This window comes from Oncorhynchus nerka, linkage group LG8, assembly GCF_034236695.1.
Source record: "Oncorhynchus nerka isolate Pitt River linkage group LG8, Oner_Uvic_2.0, whole genome shotgun sequence".
NCBI lineage: Eukaryota > Metazoa > Chordata > Actinopteri > Salmoniformes > Salmonidae > Oncorhynchus > Oncorhynchus nerka.
The window spans coordinates 32,823,014-32,847,547 of NC_088403.1; the positions used below are offsets into that span (position 1 = coordinate 32,823,014).

A 24,534-nucleotide genomic window follows, 5' to 3' on the forward strand; every position below is an offset into this window, starting at 1 on the left:
CATGTATAGTTTTTCTTATAAAAAAAAACATGAACTTCAACCACGCTGCGTATTGGTCCGCCTCTCCTTCGACAGAAGAACCCCGTGACTCAATTCCACGAAGAAATAATATAATAACAAGCCTTTCACAACACAAGCACATAGTAGCGTAACCAGGTTACAGGAAAGAAACATGGTATGCAACAGGTCAGCTACTCTAGTAGCCTATATGCACAGCTCTGACCTTTCCCCTCTTTTCCCCAAGTGCAAGGCTGTTTGAGTGCCTTTTGAGATGGCAGGAAATAAATGTGTCCTAAAAGGGTGAGGAGACAACGTAGCCAGTGGTGGTTGTAGTTCTGGTGCCTGACCAGCTCACACAGCTAACTGGTCATTCTGGGCAAGAGACAGTGACAAGGGCGGTATCTTTCCAGTGTGACTGGTGGGGTATTGGGGCTGTGTGGTGAGCAGGATCCAATTCTACAACAGTTGGGTGCAGACACTCAGGAGATGCTGCTTGCATGCCAACTAGACCCATTGACTAATCTCAGCCTGAACGATGCTGGGGATACTTCAGTAGTGGAATGGTTAGTTGTCTGGTTGTGAAAGAGAGTCTGTGAAAGGGCTGTCACAAACAGATCTGCCCTTAGATCTTTCCAACGCCTAATTGACCCGCGGGAGGATTTTTTAAAATGTTGAATGTGGAACAAATCCTGTAGGTCAAGTCCTTCACATTCCTTTTGATAGTTGGGTAGAATGATCATTTAAAGCTGATATTAACTGTGGGTGGTTGGCTGTGATTACGGTCTGGGGCAGGCCCAGCAGGAGATGAGGAGGTGAGGAGAGTGACAGAACCGGTGAGGGTGACCTCAGGTCAAGAAGAGGTTACTTAAAGTATATCTCATAGACTATGACCTAGGACACTAAAAGGGTTGCAGGCTAGTCATGCATGGTGCACAAAGGCCACTATCTCACAGTCAATCCCCAGCCAACATACATAATGACATACATCTTTGTTTAAGTTTGACCATCCTAAGGGGCCTCTGGTATGCCATGGATGGCATATGTCCTTTAAAAGGATATTGGGATTACTGTACAGTTTCCCAGACCAATGTATGAGTCACCCCAACATGAGAGCTCATTCTTTACATGCGAGTCCAATTCAGGTATCACATGGGCTGCCCAGAAATGGTTGATAGCAAAATAGGTACATATGATGGAAATGCACGCCAGCACTTTCCACGTGGTATTTTGGCTGTTGAATGGCCTACTGACAGTCTGTATTCCAGTTCCTTGGTGTCTGTCTGTAGTTACTGCCAGAGGGGTGGACTGAAGGTGGAGGGGGGCTATCAAGGACCATTCTGGGAGATTCAGGATGGCATTGATATTGGAGAGCTGCAATTCCTCTGACATGTGAAGGCCCACTATGTTGATGGCATTTCTTGTCAATGGGTGTCAGGTTGTGTTGGTTCATTGTAGTGAACACCAGCCTTATATTCTTGTCGTCATGCGTGGTTGCATTCTCCCCATACACCATAATGTCACCAAGTCAACAGATACAGCAACTCCAGGGCAGACAGCCATGACGGTGCACTTGATTTTCTGTAAAAAGCAATATGCCAGCTCAACCTGAACAGCCGAAGAGTGCACCGCATCACGAATGCAGTGAGCCAGCGGAAGGTCATGTTGGATCCAGGCAGCCATATTGGGACTAGCTATGACTCAAAGCTCACTTCTTAATGATAAGGAGGTGACTTAAGAGCCTAATTCTGGAGGTACAAGTTATACCACAGTGGGGGCAAGTTATAGAGCTAGGGAGAGGGTGTCACGGTTGGATTCTCTTTCCTTTCGTTGGAGCCTCCCAGTTGCCTCATTGATCCTCAAAGAGGCTCGTGACTTGGAACACTATGTGTTGCCATGACAAGCAGTCTGGTTGCTGTTTCTATATCCACCAAAAGGTGTTTGAGTGTAATTACGAACAGGCATATTGTATTCCCAATATAGTTCAATTGCACAAAAATAGTCTTGAGTACAGATCATAAGAACAGTACACAAATCTAAAAGATGTCTCTCATTTAAAACATGCATATAAATCGAATAAAATTTGAAAAATAAATCACATTTTATTGGTCGCCCGGTGCAACGAAATGCCTGTGTTTCTAGCTCCAATAGTGCAGAAAAGACAAGAACATAATCCAGAAAATAAATGAATTAAGAAATAATCAGAATGAGCAATGCCAGAGACCGGAACATAAATATATAGACATACAATGTATTAAATATATACTGTATACAGTGCCTTTCGGAAAGTATTCAGACCCCTTGACTTTTTCCACATTATGTTACTTTAGAACCTTCTTCTAAAATTAATTTAATAAAAATAAATCCTATTCAATCTACACACAATAACCCATAATGACATAGCGAAAAAATATATATTTTTAAATGTTTGCACATTTACTGAAAATAAAAAACAGAAATACCTAGTTTACATAAGTATTCAGACCCTTTTCTATCAGACTCAAAATTGAGCTCAGGTGCATCCCGTTTCCATTGATCATCCTTGAGATGTTTCTACAACTTGATGGGAGTCCAACTGTGGTAAATTCAATTAATTGGACATGATTTGGAAAGGCACACACCTGCCTATATAAGGCCCCACAGTTGACAGTGCACGTCAGAGCAAAAAACAAGCCATGGAGAAGAAGGAATTGTCCGTAGAGAGTTGAGACAGGATTGTGTTGAGGCACAGATCGGGGGAAGGGTTCCAAAGAATGTCTGCAGCATTGAAGGTCCCCAAGAACACAGTGGCCTCCGTCATTCTTAAATGGAAAAAGTTTGGAACCACCAAGAGCTGGCCGCCCGGGGGAGAAGGGCCTTGGTCAGGGAGGTGTCCAAGAACCCGATGGTCATTCTGAGAAAGCTCCAGAGTTCCTCTGTGGAGATGGGAGAACCTTCTAGAAGGACAACCATCTCTGCAGCACTCCACCAATCAGGCCTTTATGGTAGAGTGGCGTGACGAAGCCATTCCTCAGTAAGAGGGAAATGCCAGCCAGCTTGGAGATTGACAAAAGGCACATAAAGACTCTCAGACCATGAGAAACAAGATTCTCTGGTCTGATGAAACCAATATTGAACTTTTTGGCCTGAATGCCAAGTGTCCCGTCTGGAGGAAACCTGGCCCCATCCCTCATTCTGTGGGGATGTTTTTCAGCGGCAGGGACTGGGAGACTAGTCAGGATCGAGGGAAATATGAACGGAGCAAAGTACAGAGAGATCCTTGATGAAAACTTGCTCCAGAGCAGGGCATGTTTCATCCAATGGCATTGAGGAGTATACCACCTCAGTCACTGCCTTCATCAATAAGTGCATCAACGACGTCGTCCCCACAGTGACCGTGAGTACATATCCCAAAAATAAGCCATGGATTACTGGCAACATCAGCACCGAGCGAAAGGCTAGAGTTGCAGGTTTCAAGGAGCGGGGCACTAATCCGGACACTTATAAGAAATAATATACCGGTATGCCCTCAGACGAACCATCAAACAGGTAAAGCATCAATACAGGTCTAAGATTGAATCCTACACTGACGTTCCACTGACGCTCGTCGAATGTGGCAGGGCTTGCAAATGATTACAGATTACGAAGGGAATCCCAGCCGCGAGCTGCTCAGTGACACAAGCCTACCAGATGGGCTAAATGCCTTTTATACTTTCTTTGAGGCAAGCAACACTGAAGCATGCATGAGAGCACCTGCTGTTCTGGACGACTGTATGATCACGCTCTCCGTAGCCGATGTGAGTAAGACCTTTAAACAGGTCGACATTCACAAGGCCGCTGGGCCAGATGGATTACCAGGACGTGTACTCAGAGCATGCGTGGGCCAACTGGCATGTGTCTTCACTGACATTTTCAACATCTCCCTGACCAAGTCTGTAATACCTACATGTTTCAAGCAGACCACCATTGTCCCTGTTCCCAAGAAAGCGAAGGTAACCTGCCTAAATGACACTCACGTGGCACTCACGTCGGTAGCTATGAAATGCTTTGAAAGGCTGGTCATGGGTCACATCAACACCATCATCTCGGAAACCATAGACCCACTCCAATTCGCATACCGCTCCAACAGATCCACAGATGATGCCATTTCATTGCACTCCACACTGCCCTTTCCCACCTGGACAAAAGCAACAACTATGTGAGAATACTGTTCATTGACTACAGCTAAATGTTCAACACCATAGTGCCCACAAAGCTCATCACTAAGCTAAGGACCCTGGGACTAAACCCCTCCCTCTGCAACTGGATCCTGGACTTCCTAAGGGTAAGCAACAACACATCTGCCAATCTGATCCTCAACACAGGGGCCCCTCAGGGGTGCGTGCTTAGTCCCCTCCTATACTCCCTGTTCACCTGCGTGGCCAAGCACAACTCCAACACCATCATTAAGTTTGCTGACGACACAACAGTGGTAGGCCTGATCACCGACAACGATGAAACCGCCTATAGGGAGGAGGTCAGAGACCTGGCAGTGTGGTGCCAGGACAACAACCTCTCCCTCAATGTGAGCAAGACAAAGGAGATGATCGTGGTCTATAGGAAAAGGAGGCCCAAACACGCCCCCATTCACATCGATGGGGCTGTAGTGGAGCGGGTCGAGAGTTTCAAGTTCCTTGGTGTCCACATAACCAACAAACTATCGTGGTCCAAACACACCAAGAAAGTTGTGGTGAGGGCACGACTACACCTTTTCCCCCTCAGGAGACTGAAAAGATTTGTATGGGTCCCAGGTCCTCAAAAAGTTCAACAGCTGCACCATCGAGAGCATCCTGACCGGTTGCATCACCGCCTGTTATGGCAACTGCTTGGCATCTGACCGTATGGTGCTACAGATGGTATTGCGTACAGCCCAGCACATCACTGGGGCCAAGCTTCCAGCCATTCAGGACCTATATACTAGGCGGTGTCAGAGGAAAGCCCAAACAATTGTCAAAGACTCCAGTCACCCAAGTCATAGACTGTTCTCTCTGCTACCGCACGGCAAGCGGTACCAGAGCGCTAAGTCTAGGTCCAAAACGCTCCTTAACAGCTTCTACCCCCAAGCTTTAGTACTGCTGAATAATGAATCAAATGGCTAAACCAGACTATTTACATTGACCCCCCCCCCCCCCCCCCTTTGTTTTTACACTGCTGATACTCGCTGTTTATATACATGTATCTATGCATAGTCACTTTACCCCTACCTACATTTACAAATGACCTTGACTAACCTGTACCCCCACACAATGACTCAGTACCGGCTACCTGTATGTAGCCCCATTATTGTTATTTTATTGTGTTACTTTAGATTTAATTTTTTACTCTAGTTTCTTTTTAACTCTATTTCTTGAGCTGCATTGTTGGTTAAGGGCTTGTAGGTAAGCAATTGATGGTAAGGCCTAGACCTGTTGTATTCGGCGCATGTGACAAATAACTTTAATTAGATTTTTTTCTCAGTCTCTCTGTCCCAGCTTTGATACACTTTTACTGCCTCTGCCTTCTAGATGGTAGCGGGGTGAACATCCTGTGGCTCGGATGGCTGAGGTCCTTGATGATCTTCTTGGCCTTCCTGTGACACCGGGTGCTGTAGATGTCTCGGAGGGCAGGCAGTGTGCCCCCAGTGATGTGTTGGGTTGACCGCACCACCCCCTGGAGAGCCCTGCGGTTGTGGATGATGCAATTACCGTACCAGGCGGTGATACAGCCTGACAGGATCCTCTCAATGGTGTATCTGTAGAAGTTTGTGAGGGTCTTTCTTCAGCCTCCTTCTTCAACACGCTGTTTGTATGTAGGGACATATTTATCCAATATACATACTATTGATTTAACCACCATTGGTGATTAAACCACCATTGGAAAACCTACGGTATTGTGGCAGCCAAATTGCATTTTGGATTTGGAAGAGGTGGGGGGGCTTATGTAATTGCAAGAGTAGGGGCTGAACAAATAAAATCCACAAAGGAAACTATTTTTCAATTTTCAGTGTCTGAGCCCACTTGTTTTACTTAGAGCCGATTATATTACAGTAGCCACAACATCAAAAAACATATATAACTGTATGAATTTTTGTCAGGCAGGATGATACACCACTGAATAGGAGCAAATTTGACTTTAATATTAATCTATTAATCAGTTACCAAAAAGTAACGCTTACATTCATCATAAATATTCATAGTTCACATTCCCTCCTATTGTATCTCTGTGATTACAGGTCTATATTTCCAAGATGCAGACAACTGACTACTTGTATTCAAATTTTTTGCAATATCAGAGCTTGCAAAATTGGGTTACATGAGCTTATGTGCCCCATCCCCCCCTTCAGCCATGCATTATTCTGCACTTTTTGAGTTTAGGGGGTGTGTCACAATATCTTTCAATTGAACCACTTTTGCAGTAAAATATTTACACAACCATCCATTTCATAAATGGGAGACATAAGAGATGTGAAAACATGGTTGTATTTTGTTCTACCTCTGGTAGGGCTATCTCAAAAACGAAATACCTTTTCGAGCATTGGCCACTAGCCTAATGGGCTATACCTGAAGTAGACATTGCCAATGGCTGCATAGAGTCGCATTAGGGAACATCCCATGCAGCCTTGTTTACAAGTTCCAACACTGGAATGTGAGATGAAATCTAGACCATGATTAGGCTGATAGAAATCCTCATGATTTAGTTTAATGATTTTCAATTTGAGTGTCTATATAGCCCTCGATTTCTTGTTTTGAACTTCTAAGGCGAGTAGGATGGATGTAGCTTCATGACAATGACCAAGAGCAGCTGCTCGCCGATGTGACAGCTCCAACGCAGTTACGCCTCCAACACATCAGCTAAGTGGGTGTCGTTAAACGCTTGATCTGATTGAATCTAGGCCTTATTTTCCTTTTCTCTATCTCTGATCTCTAGTGTGGCAGCACCCTCATCTCTTCCACCCAAATGCACACATAAGACTATACGGTTCAGGTTCCTGTCTACATTGCCCATGATACGTATTTCAGATTGATTGTATACATACAGGGTTAGAAAAGCCCCTCAAAACCCCAATTGTGGATCAATAGAGTATGCACAGAGCAGCATGCCGTAGCATCTCCCTCTCTCTCTCTCTCTCTCTCTCTCTCTCTTGGTTCCCAGTTATCAACCTAGCACTCTTGTCTAAAAACTAAACTTGTTTACCACTTTTCCATCTCTTCTCTAGTGCATGTGTATGCTGTTCTGTACAATTGACTGCTGGTTCATTTGCCGGGGTTGAATTAGGCACCGTTCCCACTGTGCTACTGGCTGGACACATTTGAATGTGTTTGACTGGACAGATCAAAACTCACCCATTAAAATGCCTGAGGTTAGCATGCTGCAGAGAGAGAGAGAGAGAGAGAGAGATGGAGGTTAGAGGGAGAGCGAATGCACACAGAAATACAGAATATTCCTCTACGCCTCAAGGAATATATACATTTCCTTGCAAGTGTGAGAAACACGGCCATCAAAAGGAAAATCAGGCTCCTCCAAGTACAACTCTGATTTTGTCCAATATATCTGCATCCAGAGAACTCATGGAAGACAGTAATGACTGTTGACAGCGGGCAGAATAAAGTGAGATTAGCAGCAGGAAACACAGTGAGTCAGTGGAGAGTGAGTGGGTTGACAGTGATGTGAAGAGAAAGGGGCAAGTGACTAGCTTTAGTGTGCAAAAAGAAATTTAAGGAGCAAGGGCTAGCTAGCGTTAGTACTGGGCTGCACTGATGTAAGTAGAAAGGGCAAGCTAGCGTTAGCGCTGGGCTACAGTGAAATGAGGAGAAAGGGGCTTAGTGAATAGCTTTAGCCTAGCATTAGCGCTGGGCTGCAGTGATGTGAGAAGGGGCTAGTTAGCATTAGCTCTTTGCCGCAGTGATGTGATGAGAAAGGGTCTTGTAAGCACTGGGCTGCAGAGATTTGAAGAGAGAGGGGCTAGCGTTAGCATAGCACTGGCCATGGCTAACGCTGATGTGGCGTGAAATTGTGTCAGGGCTAACGGGTAACTGTTATGATGTCACCCAGCCCAAAATATACTCATTAGAATTATTAGAGTTTTATAAGCATGGCTGCTGATAATTTAATACAGCCAGGTAGCTCAATAGATGTAGCCTACCAGTTTCCCGGACTCCGATTAAGCCTATTCCTGGCCTGAAAAGCATGAAACTCAATGGAAATCTTAAATTTAATTTCAGGCTTAATCTGGGTGTGGGAAACTGGTCCTGAGATTGAATGATAATGACAACAGCGAATTGAACAAGGAGTATTCTTCATCCTGCTCCATCAGAGACAGACAGACAAAGACAGACAGACAGACAGACAGACAGACAGACAGACAGAGGTGCAGATGGAGCTGTACACAGGGCTGTAGCCACTGAGGCTCTGATTGAGTGTGATTGAGCCACTGTGATGTCTAGAGTCCTATTGTTTTTAGGAAAATTACCAGCATGAATGGCACAGATGCTTGTCATCCTATCTGGGACGCGACGGCGACAGCAGCCCATGATGCAGTTTGATCTCAGATGGGAAGAGAAGGAAAAGATTTAGACGATAGCCCCAATTTAGCCAGCAGCATACCACCCTGCATACCACTGCCGGCTTGCTTCTGAAGCTAAGCAGTGTTGGTCCTGGTCAGTCCCTGGATGGGAGACCAGATGCTGCTGGAAGTGGTGTTGGAGGGCCAGTAGGAGGCACTCTTTCTTCTGGTCTAAAACATATCCCAATGACCCTGGCCAGTGATTGGGGACACTGCCCTGTGTAGGGTGCTGTCTTTCAGATGGGATGTTAAACAGGTGTCCTGACTCTCTGCGGTCATTAAAGATCCCATGGCACTTATCATAGGGGTGTTAACCCTGGTGTCCAGGCTAAATTCCCAATCTGGCCATCAAACCATCACAGTCACCTAATGATCCCCAGTTTACAATTGGCTCATTCATCCCTCTCCCCTCGAACTATTCCCCAGGTCGTTGCTGCAAATGAGAACGTATTCTCAGTCAACTTACCTGGTAAAATAACAGATAAATAAAAATTGTGCACAGATCTGCAATTTTAATCAGGATGTAAATTGTGCTTTCTGATTCAGAATCTGAGAGGTGAAGGACATAGATGTCGCAGTCCTGCATAAAATGGCACGAATCAATGCCAATCCTGTTGACTGTCTGTTGGAAATGAGTCGAATGTCACCCCTAATGACCATGTCTTGATAGAACGTCAGAAGACATTGATTGTCAGTAGTAATTAGAATACGTGTGTCTTGTCAGTAGAATGTTAGTGTGGTCCGTTCCTGCCTGTCTTTCGAGCTGTTCTCTTACACAGACAGAAATAGCTGATCTATCTCTCTCTCTCTCTCTCTCTCCCTCTCTCTCACTGCGACACATCAAATAGAGGAGCGGATGTGCGGTGGTGTGAGAAAGAAAATACCACCTCCTCAGAGCAGTGGGAGTGCAGCAGTATACACAGCAGAGTCACCCAGGTGCGGAAACAGAGCTGGCTCTGCTTAGTCTTCTATGACAGATAATTCTGTTATGGGGATAATAACCACAACATTCATCTCCCTTATCGCCGCTAACACAGACTCGCGTACACATGCCAGACGCTTCTTTGCTATCGTCACCGTTGTATAACACTGTAAAGACGTTTATAAAGGGAATCGTATGCGGCGATACATGCTGTTGATGTATGCTCTGCTCTGTCTGTGTCATCTATAGATGATGAATACGGAAGTGTCTGTGGTGTCGCGTAGCCACGGTGCGTTTGTACCCTTGTGTATGGGGAAAACATTGTGAATTCGAATTCTAATCCAGAATGATATTTTCAGGTCAGGAACACAAAGAAAGTAATACACCACTCAAAGAAATGTCTACACAGAGCTGCAGTTCTACAGTCAAGATCAAGTTATTTTTTTTAATCAAAGGGACCGTTTTTGTTGGCTATAGAAAAGCTATTTTAGAAACCAGAAACTAGACTGATGACCGTGTGCGCTTACATCTTCTAGTATCAAATACAGACAGAGTGAACAAGATACTCACAAAGTTCAATAAAACGGTTTACAAGAATCACTGACTTCATCAAGAGTTTGAATCACAACACTGTACACTTGGCCATTTATGACAAGTTACTGTCAGAAAAGACACAGAGACAGAGGGGCCCTGACTCTGACACTAACAGGAGGGCACGACAGAGTATGAAAGCAAGGAAAGGTGTTTGGCAGTGCAGAGTTGTATGCAGAAATCAACCACGACGATTACAGTAATATTAATGTGCATTAAAAGAAAAACAATCACAATATGCTCGTAATATCCTCATATTCCTCCTCCATATCCTTCCTTCTTTCCTTCTCTATATATCTTTCCTTCACTAGAGTGATAGAGTATGTAGTATACAGTATGTACAGTCCAGTGTGCGAGTAAGGCGTGTGTGTGTGAACTGAATCGCGAGTGCAGAGTTTGAGTGAGGGGTGACGTGAGTATGTCCGGTCCAGCCCAGTCCACTTCAGTCAACTATTCAGAGTCCACTCCACTCCACTCCACTCCACTCCAGCCCAGCCAACCCCTAGTCCACTCCACTGAGTCCCTTTCAGCTCAACACAGTCCAGTATAGTCTGGTGTCGAGTGTCTGGCTTTGTCCGTTCATGTCTGGTCCCAGCTCAGACCACTGGGTTTGTGTACTGGGTTGGAGCACAGTATGTGTATTGGGAGTTGTAGTGCAGTTGGGTTGTTGTGCAGTTGTCTCGGCAGTATGGATGTTCAGATGTTACTTGCTCCCTGCGGATGTAAAGTGTGTAGTCCTGACACTTTTCCCCTGCTAGTGTGTAGTTATATACAGTAGTTGTGTAATAGTATACTGTACAATAGTTGTGTAGCACCCAGTTTGTCAGTCGTGTAGCTAATTGTGTAGTAGCCTACTGTAGTTTTGTACAGGTATGTAATCTAAGTGTACAGGTATGTAATCTAAGCAGTTGGATCCTGCTTGTGAAATGTTGTATAGTACTATAGTTGTAAAGGTTTGAAGCCTTAGCAGTTTGACTCTGCAGGTGTGAAGTTGCACAGTTCTGTGTGCTGGTATGTTTGTATTGTCCTGCAGCTGTGTAGCTGTGTCGTCATTAAAGTTCCAATGCAGCTGTTTTTATCTCAATATTAAATCATTTCTGGGTAACAAGTAAGTAACTTACTGTGATTGTTTTCAATTAAAATGATCAGAAAAGAAACAAAAACAGCCTCTTCGCAAATAACAATTTCTTAAGCAAGAATTTTGCCAAAATTGTCTGGGAATGGTCTGAGTGGGGAGGGGAAAACAGAAAACTAGCTGTTTTTGGCAGAGACGTTTGTAACTATCTTTCTTATTGGTCTAACTCATTTATTGCCCGGTGATGTCACCAGGCAGGCCAAAAACTCATTCCCACCAAAACTGGCTGAATTTCAGGCAGTCTTTTCAAAAGGCTCTGATACTAAAGGGGCATTATCATAATTTTCACAGTATTATACCAACCTCATAGTGTGGAAATATACACTGAATATAAAACATAGGAAAATCATGTTTTTGACTACACTGGACCTTTAACAGTAGTTAACAGTGGTTTTAACAGTTGGACCCTGCGGGAGTGTAGTTGCTGAGCTCTCTGCGTATGGTGCTGAAGGGCGACAGCTCCAGCTCTGTGGTACACTCATGCTCATTATCATCACTAGCCGTGCCTGAGGAGTGGGCATGGTCACAGCAGCAGCAACAACAACAGTCCAGGAAGGCTCTGCCTAGCGGACGACACAATAACAGGAGCAACACAGGCGTCACTGCCGCCCGGCAGAACAACAACAGCTGTGACAGGAGGTGTAAGACCGCCATGGTCCGCTCCGGCACGCCCGCCGCCATGTATGCCGACACGATGTTACAGATGTTCTCCGGGACCACGCAGGCGCCGTAGACGATGGCGAGCGCCACGACGGTGCAGTTCATCTGGCTTTCTAGGCGTATCTGCTTCTTGTTGCCGCGGACGGAGGCCTGCTCGGCGCGGCGGATCTTGCGGGCGGTGACGAGGGAACAGCCGATGGTGAAGAGCGTAGGGAGGCAGAAGTAACAGCCGAAGCACCACCAGAGCCGCGCGCCCTCGTAGGTTAGGCCCAGGACGTAGAGCGTATCTGGGAGCGATGTCGAGATGCGCACCACGCAGCGCTCCGTAGGGGGGTCATCTGGGAGAGCGGGGTCCTCGGTGACCAGCTGGCGGATCAGGAGCTCAGGGAGAGCCAATAGGAGAGCTCCGATCCATATGACGGCGAGCTTGGCTGTAGTGGAGGTGCAGTTCTCGATCATCTCGTAATACATCTGGACATTTGTGGCTGCGCGGAACCGGTCAATGCACAGAGCGCACAGGGTGAACGTGGTCACACCTAGAGATGCCACCTGGGGACAAATACAGGGAGAAATGGTTAATGGTTTATCACAAAGACAAATGGTTTATCAGAATGTTGAATCATCTGACAGTATACACCAAATAGACCTTTTTAAATTTCACTTTCACAAAGACAACAACACCCCTCTTAGAAATCTGACAGAGGAGTCTTTCGTTGAATTGAAAGAATGCATCAAACTGAAAAAAGGTGCCAAATTCTAAGCCTCTCAAAGCTTAGAAAACACATCATTCAGAACCAAGTCTCTGCTCTGCTTCGGTTTAAGTCTGAAAGACTGAGGCACAGCAAGGAACCTGGAACATGTTCCTCTCCAGCTGGAATCACTTTGACTGCAGTTACTACAGGGAAAACTAACTGTAGCCAGACCCAGACCCAGCTGCTATAGTCTGTACGGTCCTGCCCTGTGATTACTGCTGCTGCAGTTTACTACATAAACAGTAAAGCTGTGGAGGTTTCTCTCTCTCACCCACTCCCTCTTCTCGTTACCTCACTCTCCTTCTCTCATCTCTCTCTCATGCACTCTCTCTCTTTCTCTCTGTCCTCTCTCTCTTGCTCTCTGTCCTCTCTCCTTCCCCACTCCCTCTCCCCTCTCCCTCTCCCCTCTCCTTCTCTCTATCTGTTAATTAGACTAGTGTTTCCCAGACGTCCCTGGGAGGCCACAGAGGCTACAGCCTTCTAAACAGTAACATCCTGCAGAGATCGAGATGGAGAGGAGAGCCACACATGAACTATGGATCTCTGCCAAAGCTGCTACTGTTCTGATGAAGTAGAGCCAAAGGAGAACAACACTGGGTCAGCCATTAGAGAGAAAGGAAAGTAAATACCTGCATGCTATTGTACAGCATGCTCCGGGAGACTTCAAAGAGGTGTGATAGTGTGTAGGGTATCCCTAATCCTTTTATGAGACATTTTGATACCTTGCACCTGGTACATACTCCTGTACACTTCAAAGGAGCATAACATGATTCCCCCCCCTGTTAAGTTGGTGAAACATTGATTTAACCAAAAACGTGTATACCTTGTAAACAAGATCCCTCTTCCATGGTGACTACTGGTGCCCTTCAGCCTGTGCAGGTCGTACAGTGTGATTGGTTGCTTTAATTACACCTAGAGGGCTTCCTGCATCCTGGCCAACCGTGCACCTTCGCATCTGTGTGCCAGGTATCTGCCTTCGAGCCCTACTCTGCTTTGTACACTCACACAGGTGCCAACATGGTGAATAGAGCCTGAACACTAGGCTGGAGACAAGTCAAACTAAACACTCTGACATAGACAGGGGTGATTTCTTTGATCAGATCTCACAGAGCAGGAGAGAGAGGGCGGGGGGGGGAACAGAATAGGACAAGCCCAGCTTTGTACAGATATGTAGATCAACGATATGGGCCAATGGCCATGGTGCTGGAGCTAGTGTGGAGCTAACGTTGCTTAACTGAAAGCTGTGTGTGTGTTTGTGTGCGTGTGAGTATGCGTGATTATTCCTTTCGCTAGCCTAATTATTCATACAACGGCCTGACATCTTTATAATGATTAACAGACCAATTTGGCAAATACCCTCTCTGTGTAAATGACCCCTGTCACGTCTGCCTTGTCTGTGGTCATGCTGACAGTCTGTACAGCACCATTGTGTCTTAGTTACTTGTATTGTGCAGCAGGTAATAGAGATATTTCCCCTGTTGCTGGTTTAATAATGGCCCACAAATTCCCTGATTAAGCTCCTCTGAGCAGTTGCCTTCAAAACCCATGTTATTAATTGGAGTTCAATGGCAACTGAGTGACTTGATGACCTGCGGCGGGCGGCCATGTTGGATCCTGAGCGGCTGTCGTGGTAATGACTCTTATCTATTGATAAATGGTGCAATGCTCACGAATGCACACACACATACACATGCAGACACAGAAACACACACACTGAGCACATGAATAAGCTGAAGACAAAGGCTATTACAGTTCAGGTCTGTTACAGGCTGACTGCGTCTGTCCCTCCCTCCCTCCCTCCCTCCCTCTCTTGCTCTTTCCCCAGACCATAACTCCAACAGGAGAAGCCTAGTCCCCCGGCTGCCACTCTGCCACGGGGATCATCAGTCTCCTCTGTACAGTCAAGGAATGGATCATCACAGAGACAGGCTGGAAGACAGGGCTAGATCTGGACCTGAGCGTCATGAAGTCACTACTCTTTGGGACTCCATGACGTAGCCTCTGAACTGTAACACTGATTCAATGTTCACTGTTTTACGTCTGTGTGTGATACGGTTACCCTGGGTTACTGTTGAGATGAAGCTCATGGTAAATGTCTATTTACAAGTGGACATTACAGTTCTATTCTATTCTACACTGGCTGTGCATACACATGGTTCACACAGTTATAAATTAGTCAATATTTCATTTCTGCTTCTATAATCATTTAGTTAATTTTTGTTAGATTCTCTCTGGGTTGTGATGTTGTTATGTATCTACGTGGTCTATCTCTCAGCAAAGTAAGCATCTACTCATCCTGTAGCTACAAATAGCCTGAATGGGATAATTATCACCCATCATCCATTATTTACAAATACTAATTATATACACTGAATCATTCACATAGCCGGTCAGACCGCATGAGTAATGAGTAATAGAGGGACAGACATTGTGCTGTTGGGTGGAGTTGTGTGTGTGTGTGTGTGTGTGTGTGTGTGTATATATGTGTGTTGGAAGAAGTGTATACGTGTATGTGGGAGTGTGTGGTGTGTATGTGGGAGTGTGTGTGTGTATGTGTGTGTGAGAGTCCTTCCCCTAATCACAGTGAGCACGTGCAGAGAGAGGATCGCCGTGGGTAACGATCAGTGGAGGGCAGGCCATCCCACCCATCTGGAATCTCAGCACGCCCTGCTACCGTGTGTGTGTGTGTATGAGTTTCTGCGTGTGTAGGTGAGTGTGCATTTGTGTGTGTGTGTGAGAGAGAGAGAGAGAGAGAGAGAGAGAGAGAGAGAGAGAGAGAGAGAGAGACAGAGAGAGTCTAGGTGTGTGAGATTTAGTGTGTGTTTGAGATTCTGTGCATGTGTGTCCATAAGTGAGAGAGATTAAGCTTGTGTATGCGTGTCTGATTGAGTCTGTGCATGTGCGCGCCCACGTACATGGGTGTCAGGGTAATGAATGTCTAGCTATTAACACCAATCCCAGCACAATACAGTCCTCCACCTCCGACCTCAATGGCTCCCAGTAGAACGTCTATTCCCTGCAGCAGACTGGGATGAGTTTATCTCCCCGCAGACAGCAGCACCTCAGCCTCCCAGTCTCTCTCTGTCTGAGAACGGACAAAGCTGCTGGAGAGAACCCATCTATGCCTATCTGAGCCTCACTGTTCCCACTGAACTTAAAGAAGCAATATCTTCACTACTCACTACTGGCTGTGGCTGTTGATATAGCCTACGCTGCAGATGTTAGCCAGGGACGTGATTCACATAACACCACTCGTGACGCACAAGGGCCTCTTCCACTTGGCTTCCCTCCTTCGAAGCTCTGCACATCACTGGAGACTTGACCACATACACTTACACATACACACCACATGACCAGGCCACAGAAGCTATGCACACCACAGAGAGATCCTCCCATCAGTGTCAGAGGGACTGTCAGAGGGACTGTCCATGTCTCATTGGAATACTGTAGCAGCTCTCCTCCTCTCCTAGCTGTCTGTATCTAATGCATTATCATCACCATGTCCGCTGGGCTCATATCTACCGTCTGGGCTCTGGGGATTGGAATATGGGTTTATGGACGTGTATGAGTGCGTGTCTGTGTGGTCATGTATGTGCGTGTGTCTTCGTCTGTGAGTCTGTCTGATTGCGTCTGCACACACATCCGCGTGTGGGTGTGTGTGCGTGTGGGTCATGAGCCAGTGGGCAACGCAGCCCGAGGCTTCCTCTCCTCCCAGTGGAGTGTTCTCTCCCACATCCTGCCTGCGGAGCGACATTACTCCCCACTTAACCCACATAGAGTCACAGTGGATCAGCTCAGCACTGCACAGGGCTGAGGACACACAGGGCTGAGGACACGCACGGACACACACATGCACACGCATGGCCGGGCGACACACATGCATGCACTGATGCATGCAGGGACTTATGGGCATGCATGCCTAAAATTCACAAACGTGCCTGCAGGCACTCACCCACACGCATGGACCCCAACCTCCACACACACACACACACACACACACACACACACACACACACACACACACACACACACACACACACACACACACACACACACACACACACACACACACACACACACACACACACACACAAGCCAGACGGTCTACTGAGACCTTCTTCAAGCGCTCCTCACCCTACATCTAGTGCTCTACTTCGAACTCATGTTGCTCTGCAGCAGCAACCCAAAATCCTCCGTCAGTTTCACTGCTACACTGTACAATGAGATACGGAGTTGTGGGAATACGAAACTGGTTTTAACCCAACGGCCTTACAAAGGAAAGGCATGACTGCACACACACACACACACACAGGTTGAACATTGCATCACACTGATACCCACCCAGGGTAAAGTGAGATGGCTATAAACTGGGTGTGGTGTTTTGTGATTTACTTAGGCCCCTTGTATGTGTAGGTGAGAAAGACAGAGATATCACACTGTAGTAGATAGGCACAGAGTTGTGTGAGAGAGCGAGAGAGATAGAGAGATAGAGAAAAGGAGAGACAGTAGTGGGACAAAAAAAAAGGGAGAGATAGAGGGAAGGATTAAGTGTGTGGGTGGAGGGAGGCCACTTCTCTCCAGCAGCCAGCAGGTGTGCGTAGCAGTGTCACACTGGGTGTCACAATGAGATGAGGTGACATCTGATCTTGGTGGGAACTCATCTTGTTTATTATTGTGCCAATGGAGGCTAATCCCGTGTTAGGGTGAAATGGATTAGTGTCATGTTCACTGTGATAGGCTTTTCTATCAAAAGTTGTTCTGAATATGACAATAGCACATTATAAATATGTAATACACAATGCAATACTATTTGAAATTGTGCCTATGCCAATGCAAGTGTTCAGATGCCCCAAGACACATCTTCCACCAATATGAGGAGAAAATCTGTAGTAGAATAGAATAAAATAGAATAGAACATAATAGAATACCTCCAGATATGGCACGATTTTACAGGTGAATTCTCCCAGTAGCCAGGACTTAGTCAATTCATGGAAAATGACGAGGGGCAGACAAAAGAAGACGACCACAAAATCCCAGATGGCCAGGTTAGCTATGAGAGAGTTGGAGATGCTCTTCATATAGTAGTTCTGACACACGATGCACAGTATGGCTATGTTCCCTGCTATCCCTGCGAGGAAAATGATGGCAGAAACGCCCGTGATAGCATAAGCGCCAAAGGTTTCACTTGTCACAGGGTAAAATGGGTTTTTGATTTCGCGTCCAAAATCTGCTGTGTTGGGAGGGGTCATTGGAGTGGCATCCCACGGGTTTTCCTCGCGGTAAGTAAACATCTCGCTTCTCCTGGTGAAGAGGTCGAGGGGTAGGTCGGTAGAGGTGAGAGCTAGGGGCTTGGGTATTGGCTCCCATGGAGAGAGAGGGGGGCCCAGCCCGTCCACTGCGCTCTGCGCCTGAGATAAAGCCATTGAGCTTTTGTTCAACACTTTTCTCCTCCTCTCCCTCTTAAACGCCTTCTTCTGCTCGTCTTTTGTGCCTCTCTTGCGTCTGTCGCTGTCCAGTTGTCCCCCGCGTTGCTGGCCCATTGCTGGGGGCTTAGTGGTATTGTATCCACCTGCCGTCCCCATGGCAGCGGCCGCGCCAATCTCACTATTCAACTTTCTCCTCTTGTGGCGGCGCACCAGGTCCCTGTGCGGGGTGACGGAGTAATCCCCCCGTGTCAGTGTTCTGTTGGAGTGCTGTCGTTTTAATCCTACACGTCTATGCTTTGTTTCATCCTGAATTACGCGCATCCTTCTCACAGAAGTAGAATGAAAACGTTCCATCCACGTTTGAAGAGTCTGTTTGGAGTAGGACGTACCTGTAGCGTGCCCCCCGGAGCGAGTGCTGTCATAGGCTGTGCTCTGGGGACCCTCTCTGATGGCTGTGTGAGCGGTCCTGTGGGTTGTTGTAGCGTTAAGCCCATAATAACCCCCTGCTGTTTCTCTAGTCCGTATGTTTCCATTATTTCTGAGCGATAAGACATGTGCATTCCCCAACAACACACACAGCGTCCTCAGCATCAGAGTCCGCATGGTCCAGATCATAGCGCAGACAGATATATCCTCCTCAGAAAGCCATCCTTATCTCAGTGCAGAGAATAAACTCCCATTCAGTCTACACCCATAATAACAAAAAAAATTACACTAAACTTAAACCCTCAATGTAGATCCCAAACATCTTATAGGGTTTGCAAACTTTTAGCTCATATCCAAATTCAGAGCACTGTGTTTGGTCTCCGCCGTGATGTTGTTCTGTGCAAGTCTGCCGCCACCTCCTCCTGTGAGATGTATTTTTGTCAAGTAGAAAGTGCCATGCCTTACCGAACGAGATATCCCTGCAAGGTCCCCATGGAACCACATGCCGCTAGCAAACTCATTTTTACAGCGACAACATGGTCACATGCATCTCATCTCCATAAACAGCAGATCACCGGACTTTCCTTTTTGAGCCGAATAGGCTGCACTGGCTGTGGTTGGGTCTGGCTGAGACTCACAGGCGCTGCTGCCGTGTCCTGCTGTGTGTTTGTTACACAGCTGCGAGTTGAGAGAGAAGAGAGGCGCGGCTCTGGCTGGCTCTCCCTGTCCGCTCCGTGGAGCACCGAGGTGAGCTGGGTGTCTCGGGAAGGAATGTGGAAGAAAATGGAATCCCCTGGCGGCTAACCCTGATCTGTCACTCCGCATCCATCAGATCCTGCCTCCAGACTACCGCCGCTGGTAGCCAACCACGCCCGATGACGCGCACGCGATAAATATATTATCATCATATTACACATGGCTTTATCGCCGTATACTGACCACTTTCTCCATGGTGTAATATCATATTTGGCGTTTAAACTATTCTGATGTCTATTTGCTCGATATCAGTTATTGTGCAAAACATCTGCAGTAGCCTAGTAGCCTACAGGCTATGTATACACATCTCAGCTAGCACATACAGTTCGACAATCATATGTTTCTTAGATCTTGGTGAAAGCATGGGGGTCCAATGGTTATTTTGCAAACAACCTTTTGGGGAATGGTGCAGGATAGTTGCTTGTCTTTGGAACATTCTCAGAACATTTAAGGAACTTGACAACAACAACAAAAAAACGTCATTTTCTTGGTATTTCATTACGTTAACAGAATGTTTCCTAAAAGTTCAAACATGGTTACATTTCATTTCAATTCTGGTAATGTTCTAGGAACGTTCTCCAACTGGTTTGACATTGGGAATGTTCTCAAATTGTTCCAAGAACCTGAAGAAACAACGTTCTCCTGTGGACATTTCAGCACTTCAGCATAACATTTCATTCACATTTTGTAATGGTTCTATTTAAATTCATGTTCTCAAATTCTTCCCGAGATCTTTAAGAAAATGTTCCATAAAAAAACACAAGAAAACTTTAGTGACGTTCTCACGTTCTAACATTTTATTGAAACGCATACATTCTGTTCTCAAATGCTAAGAAAACGTTACATAAAAAAAACACAAGAATACTTTAGTAATATTCAGAGAACGTTCTAAGAATGTTATTTAAAAATATATACATTCTGTTCTCAGGATCAACAAAACTAACTATCTATTATTTGTTAAGTGTATTCAAGTGTTGTGGCCGAGCCCTCTAATTGGCCACGCCTGATCTTAATGTTAGTGATCGTAGTGTTTCCTTTGAAATGGGGTCTGTTTGAATAGACTAAAACGAGCAGCTTTGTATGCGTAAAAAACACATGGCATGCTAACTCCATTCTGGTGGCGCAGTGGATTAATTCCATGAATAGACAACAGCAGTTTATAGGTTCGCACAAATCTCACAGATGCTGTGTCACAATAATACAAAAAAATGTGTTTGCATGATTAATGCATAAGGATATGAATGTCCATCTGTCTTATTTGTGCTTGGAGTTCAGTGAAAGTTATAAAAAAAATACTCAAAATAACCCATGATTTCTGTTCTCAGAGTGTTTATAGTTAGAGAACAGACTTGTTTGACAAGAGCTCTGACTCTGGGCTGACAAGAGCTCTGACTCTGGGCTGACAAGAGCTCTGACTCTGGGCTGACAAGAGCTCTGACTCTGGGCTGACACATTAAATGGAAACAAATTGTTTTGAGTATATGGACAAGATGGAGCCTGTCGAGCCTTGCAGAAACATTTCCTGCAGTAGGAGGGAAGAGGGGAATGTTGTAACTGTTCAAACTGGCCACACACAGTAGGCTAGATACTGTATCATAATGTAATGAACTTATAGACTATTCAAGGTTTGAGGACATTAAGACCACATTGAAGACCAACTGGAGGAAGAAAAGACCGTCTAGTAACAGTCAAAACGGACCACACAGTACCCAGCTAGCACATTTGGTTCCTTGGAAATCGTGGGAATGTACGTTTTTGGTTTCCCATTGGTTCTGGGAACGAAGCCAAAAATGTCCTGATTGGTAAAACTGAATGTTTCTTTTTAAATTTCGCCTGTTCTGGGAACTACATTTTAGGTTGCAAGGAGGTTCTGAGAACGTTTTACTATGGTTCCTTTAAAGTTTTCCTGGGAGGTTTTATTAATGTTCTGAGAAGGTAAATTATAGGTTATTAAATAACATTAAATAACATGTTTCAACAAGAATTTAATAACACTGCTAGCTTAAGTTTACTGTTTTGAACTCCAACCACAGACAGGAAACATGAAAATGAATCATGCAAACACATTTTTATTGTGGCATGTTGTCTGTGAGATTCAAACCTATGATCTTCTGTTCTCTATCCATGGAATTTGTCCACTGCACCACCAGGATGGAGCTAACATGCCAACGCATACAGAGCTGTTCATTTTATTCTATTCAAACGGACCCCATTTCAAATGAAACAAGTAATCATTAATATCAGGTGTGGCCAATTAGTCGGCACGGACAAATTTATATATATATTTTTTTTATTTCACCTTTATTTAACCAGGTAGGCCAGTTGAGAACAAGTTCTCATCTACAACTGCGACCTGGCCAAGATAAAGCAAAGCAGTGTGACAAAAACAACAACACAGAGTTACACATAGACAAACACAGTCAATAACACAAAAGAAAGGAAACATAGAAAAATGATGTACAGTGTGTGCAAATGTAGAAGAGTAGGGAGGTAGGCAATAAATAGGCCCTAGAGGTGAACATAATTACAATTTAGCATTAATACTGGCGTGAAAGATGTGCAGATGATGAATGTGCAAGTAGAGATACTGGGGTGCAAAAGAGCAAGAGGTTAAGTAATAATATGGGGATGAGGTAGTCGGGTGTGCTATTTACAGATTGGCTGTGTACAGGTACAGTGATCGGTAAGCTGCTCTGACAGCTGATGCTTGAAGTTAGAGAGGGAGATATAAGACTCCAGCTTCAGAGATTTTTGCAATTCGTTCCAGTCATTGGCAGCAGAGAACTGGAAGGAAAGGCGGCCAAAGGAAGTGTTGGCTTTGGGGATGACCAGTGCAATATACCTGCTGGAGCGCGTGCTACAGGTGGGAGTTGCTGTGGTGACCAGTGAGCTGAGATAAGGCGGGGCTTTACCTAGCAAAGAAGTATAGATGACGCAGGTGCGGGCAACAATCGGTTAAAGTGCATGCACTTAGTTTTACTAGCATTTAAAAGCAGTTGGAGGCCACGGAAGGAGTGTTGTATGGCGTTGAAGCTCGTTTGGAGATTTGTTAGCACAGTGTCCAAAGAAGGGCCAGATGTATACAGAATGGTGTCGTCTGCATAGAGGTGGATCAGAGAATCACTAGCAGCAAGAGCGACATCATCGATACAGTGGGGAGAACAAGTATTTGACACACTGCCGATTTTGCCGATTTTCCTACTTACAAAGCATGTAGAGGTCTGTAATTGTTATCATAGGTACACTTCAACTGTGAGAGACGGAATCTAAAACAAAAATCCAGAAAATCACATTGTATGAGTCATTAAAGCTAGTTTTTCAACCAATCCACAAATTTCTTGTTAACAAACTATAGTTTTGGCAAGTCGGTTAGGACATCTACTTTGTGTATGAGACAAGTAATTTTTCCAACAATTGTTTACAGACAGATTATTTCACTTATAATTCACTGTATCACAATTCCAGTGGGTCAGATGTTTACATACACTAAGTTGACTGTGCCTTTAGCTTGGAAAATTGCAGAAAATGATGTCATGGATTTAGAAGCTTCTGATAAGGCTAATTAACATCATTTGAGTCAATTGGAGGTGTATCTGTGGATGTATTTCAAGGCCTATCTTCAAACTCAGCGCCTCTTTGCTTGACATCATGGGAAAATCAAAAGAAATCAGCCAAGACATCAAAAAACACATTGCAGACCTCCACAAGTCTGGGTCATCCTTGGGAGCAATTTCCAAACGCCTGAAGGTACCACATTCATCTGTACAAACAATAGTACACAAGTATAAATACCATGGACCACGCAGCCGTCATACCGCTCAGGAAGGAGACGTGTTCTGTCTCTTGGAGATGAACGTACTTTGGTGCGAAAAGTGCAAATCAATCCCAGAACAACAGCAAAGGACCTTGTGAAGATGCTGGAGGAAACAGGTACAAAATAATCTATATCCCAGTTAAACGAGTCCTATATCGACATAACCTCAAAGGCCACTCAGCAAGGAAGAAGCCACTGCTCCAAAACCTCCATAAAAAAGCCAGACTACTGTTTGTAACTGCACATTGGGACAAAGATCGTACTTTTTGTAGAATTGTCCTCTGGTCTGATAAAACATTTTTAAATAAAGTGGTGATCCTAACTGACCTAAAACAGGGTCTTTTTTACTAGGATTAAATGTCAGAAATGGTGATAAACGTATTTGGCTAAGGTGTATGTGACCTTCCGACTTCAACTGTATATACGAAGAAGAAAAAAACGTTATATGCAAGGGACGGGACAAGACTGTCAAAACAGACATCCCACTGCTACGTCATCTTGCAATACACCTGGACACTCTTAACGAAGATAGAGGATAGAGAGAGTTTTGTCGACACTGAGAAGGGAATGCATCTGAATAACATTCTTTGAACGTTACTAATGTTTTCTTGTGGTTTTTGTGGGAAGTCTTATTAATGTTCTGGGGAATGTGACTTTAAAAAGAACCACGAGGAAACCTGCAGAAAACGTTATGCTGAAGTACTGAAATTCCTACCGTAAGAAACATATGGTTCTCAGAACGTTATGTGCTATCTGGGTATCCTGCACCATTGCCAGAACTTTGTGGGAAGATTGTATGCAAAATGACCATAGGGCAACCAAACTCTCACCAAGCTCTAAGAAACATATGGTTCTAAGGAGGCTATGTGCTAGCTTGATAGCTACTGTGTCATGTTTTGTAATACTCAAGGTTAGATTATATTTTACCATATTGACCTTCAACATTTCTGCATGGTCATTGGCCAGCAGATCAATGACTCAAGAGGCTCGCTCGCTGATAATTAAATTATCCCATTAGTTAGGCAGTTACTGCATCTGATCGCATTAGTGTTAAGTACTGTGTTTATAGACCATACACTTGATGGCCCTCTTACTGTAGCTCGATAAAGACGTAAATCACAACCAGGGAGACTTACTGCTGTTGACTTGGCAATACGTGTGTGTGTGTGTGTGTGTGTGTGTGTGTGTGTGTGTGTGTGTGTGTGTGAGTGAGCGTGTGTCTGTGTGAATGTGTGCGTGTGTGGCAGGAACCATATGCAAGAGCTGAGGCATCACTGTGGCAGCTGGCAGGGGAAGTAGCATCATACTGTATCTTTGACCTTCACGATCAAGGCTGGAGCACTGGAGCCAAGTCATACTGTAGCCACCTGGGGAGGCTGGATGGAGGAGGAGACAGGCAGGACGGATGAAGGGAGGGAAAGAGAGGGGCAGTAGGTTGGAAGGAGAGAGAGGAGTGGGGTTGGAAGGAGAGGAGGGAGGTAGAGACGGAGCGAGT

The 24,534-nt window shown here is 45.2% G+C and overlaps 1 protein-coding gene across 1 annotated transcript; it reads right to left on the bottom strand.

Moving 5' to 3' along the window:
* Positions 1-9,896: 9,896 nt before the first annotated feature.
* Positions 9,897-19,356, bottom strand: LOC115133154 (prosaposin receptor GPR37-like). The gene is made up of 2 exons (XM_029666090.2): positions 17,546-19,356; positions 9,897-12,414 (listed from the first exon to the last, which is right to left on the bottom strand). The coding sequence occupies exons 1-2, from the start codon at positions 18,656-18,658 to the stop codon at positions 11,599-11,601; spliced, it is 1,929 nt and encodes a 642-aa protein (XP_029521950.2). The 5' UTR covers positions 18,659-19,356; the 3' UTR covers positions 9,897-11,598.
* Between the last annotated feature and the right edge of the window lie 5,178 nt (positions 19,357-24,534).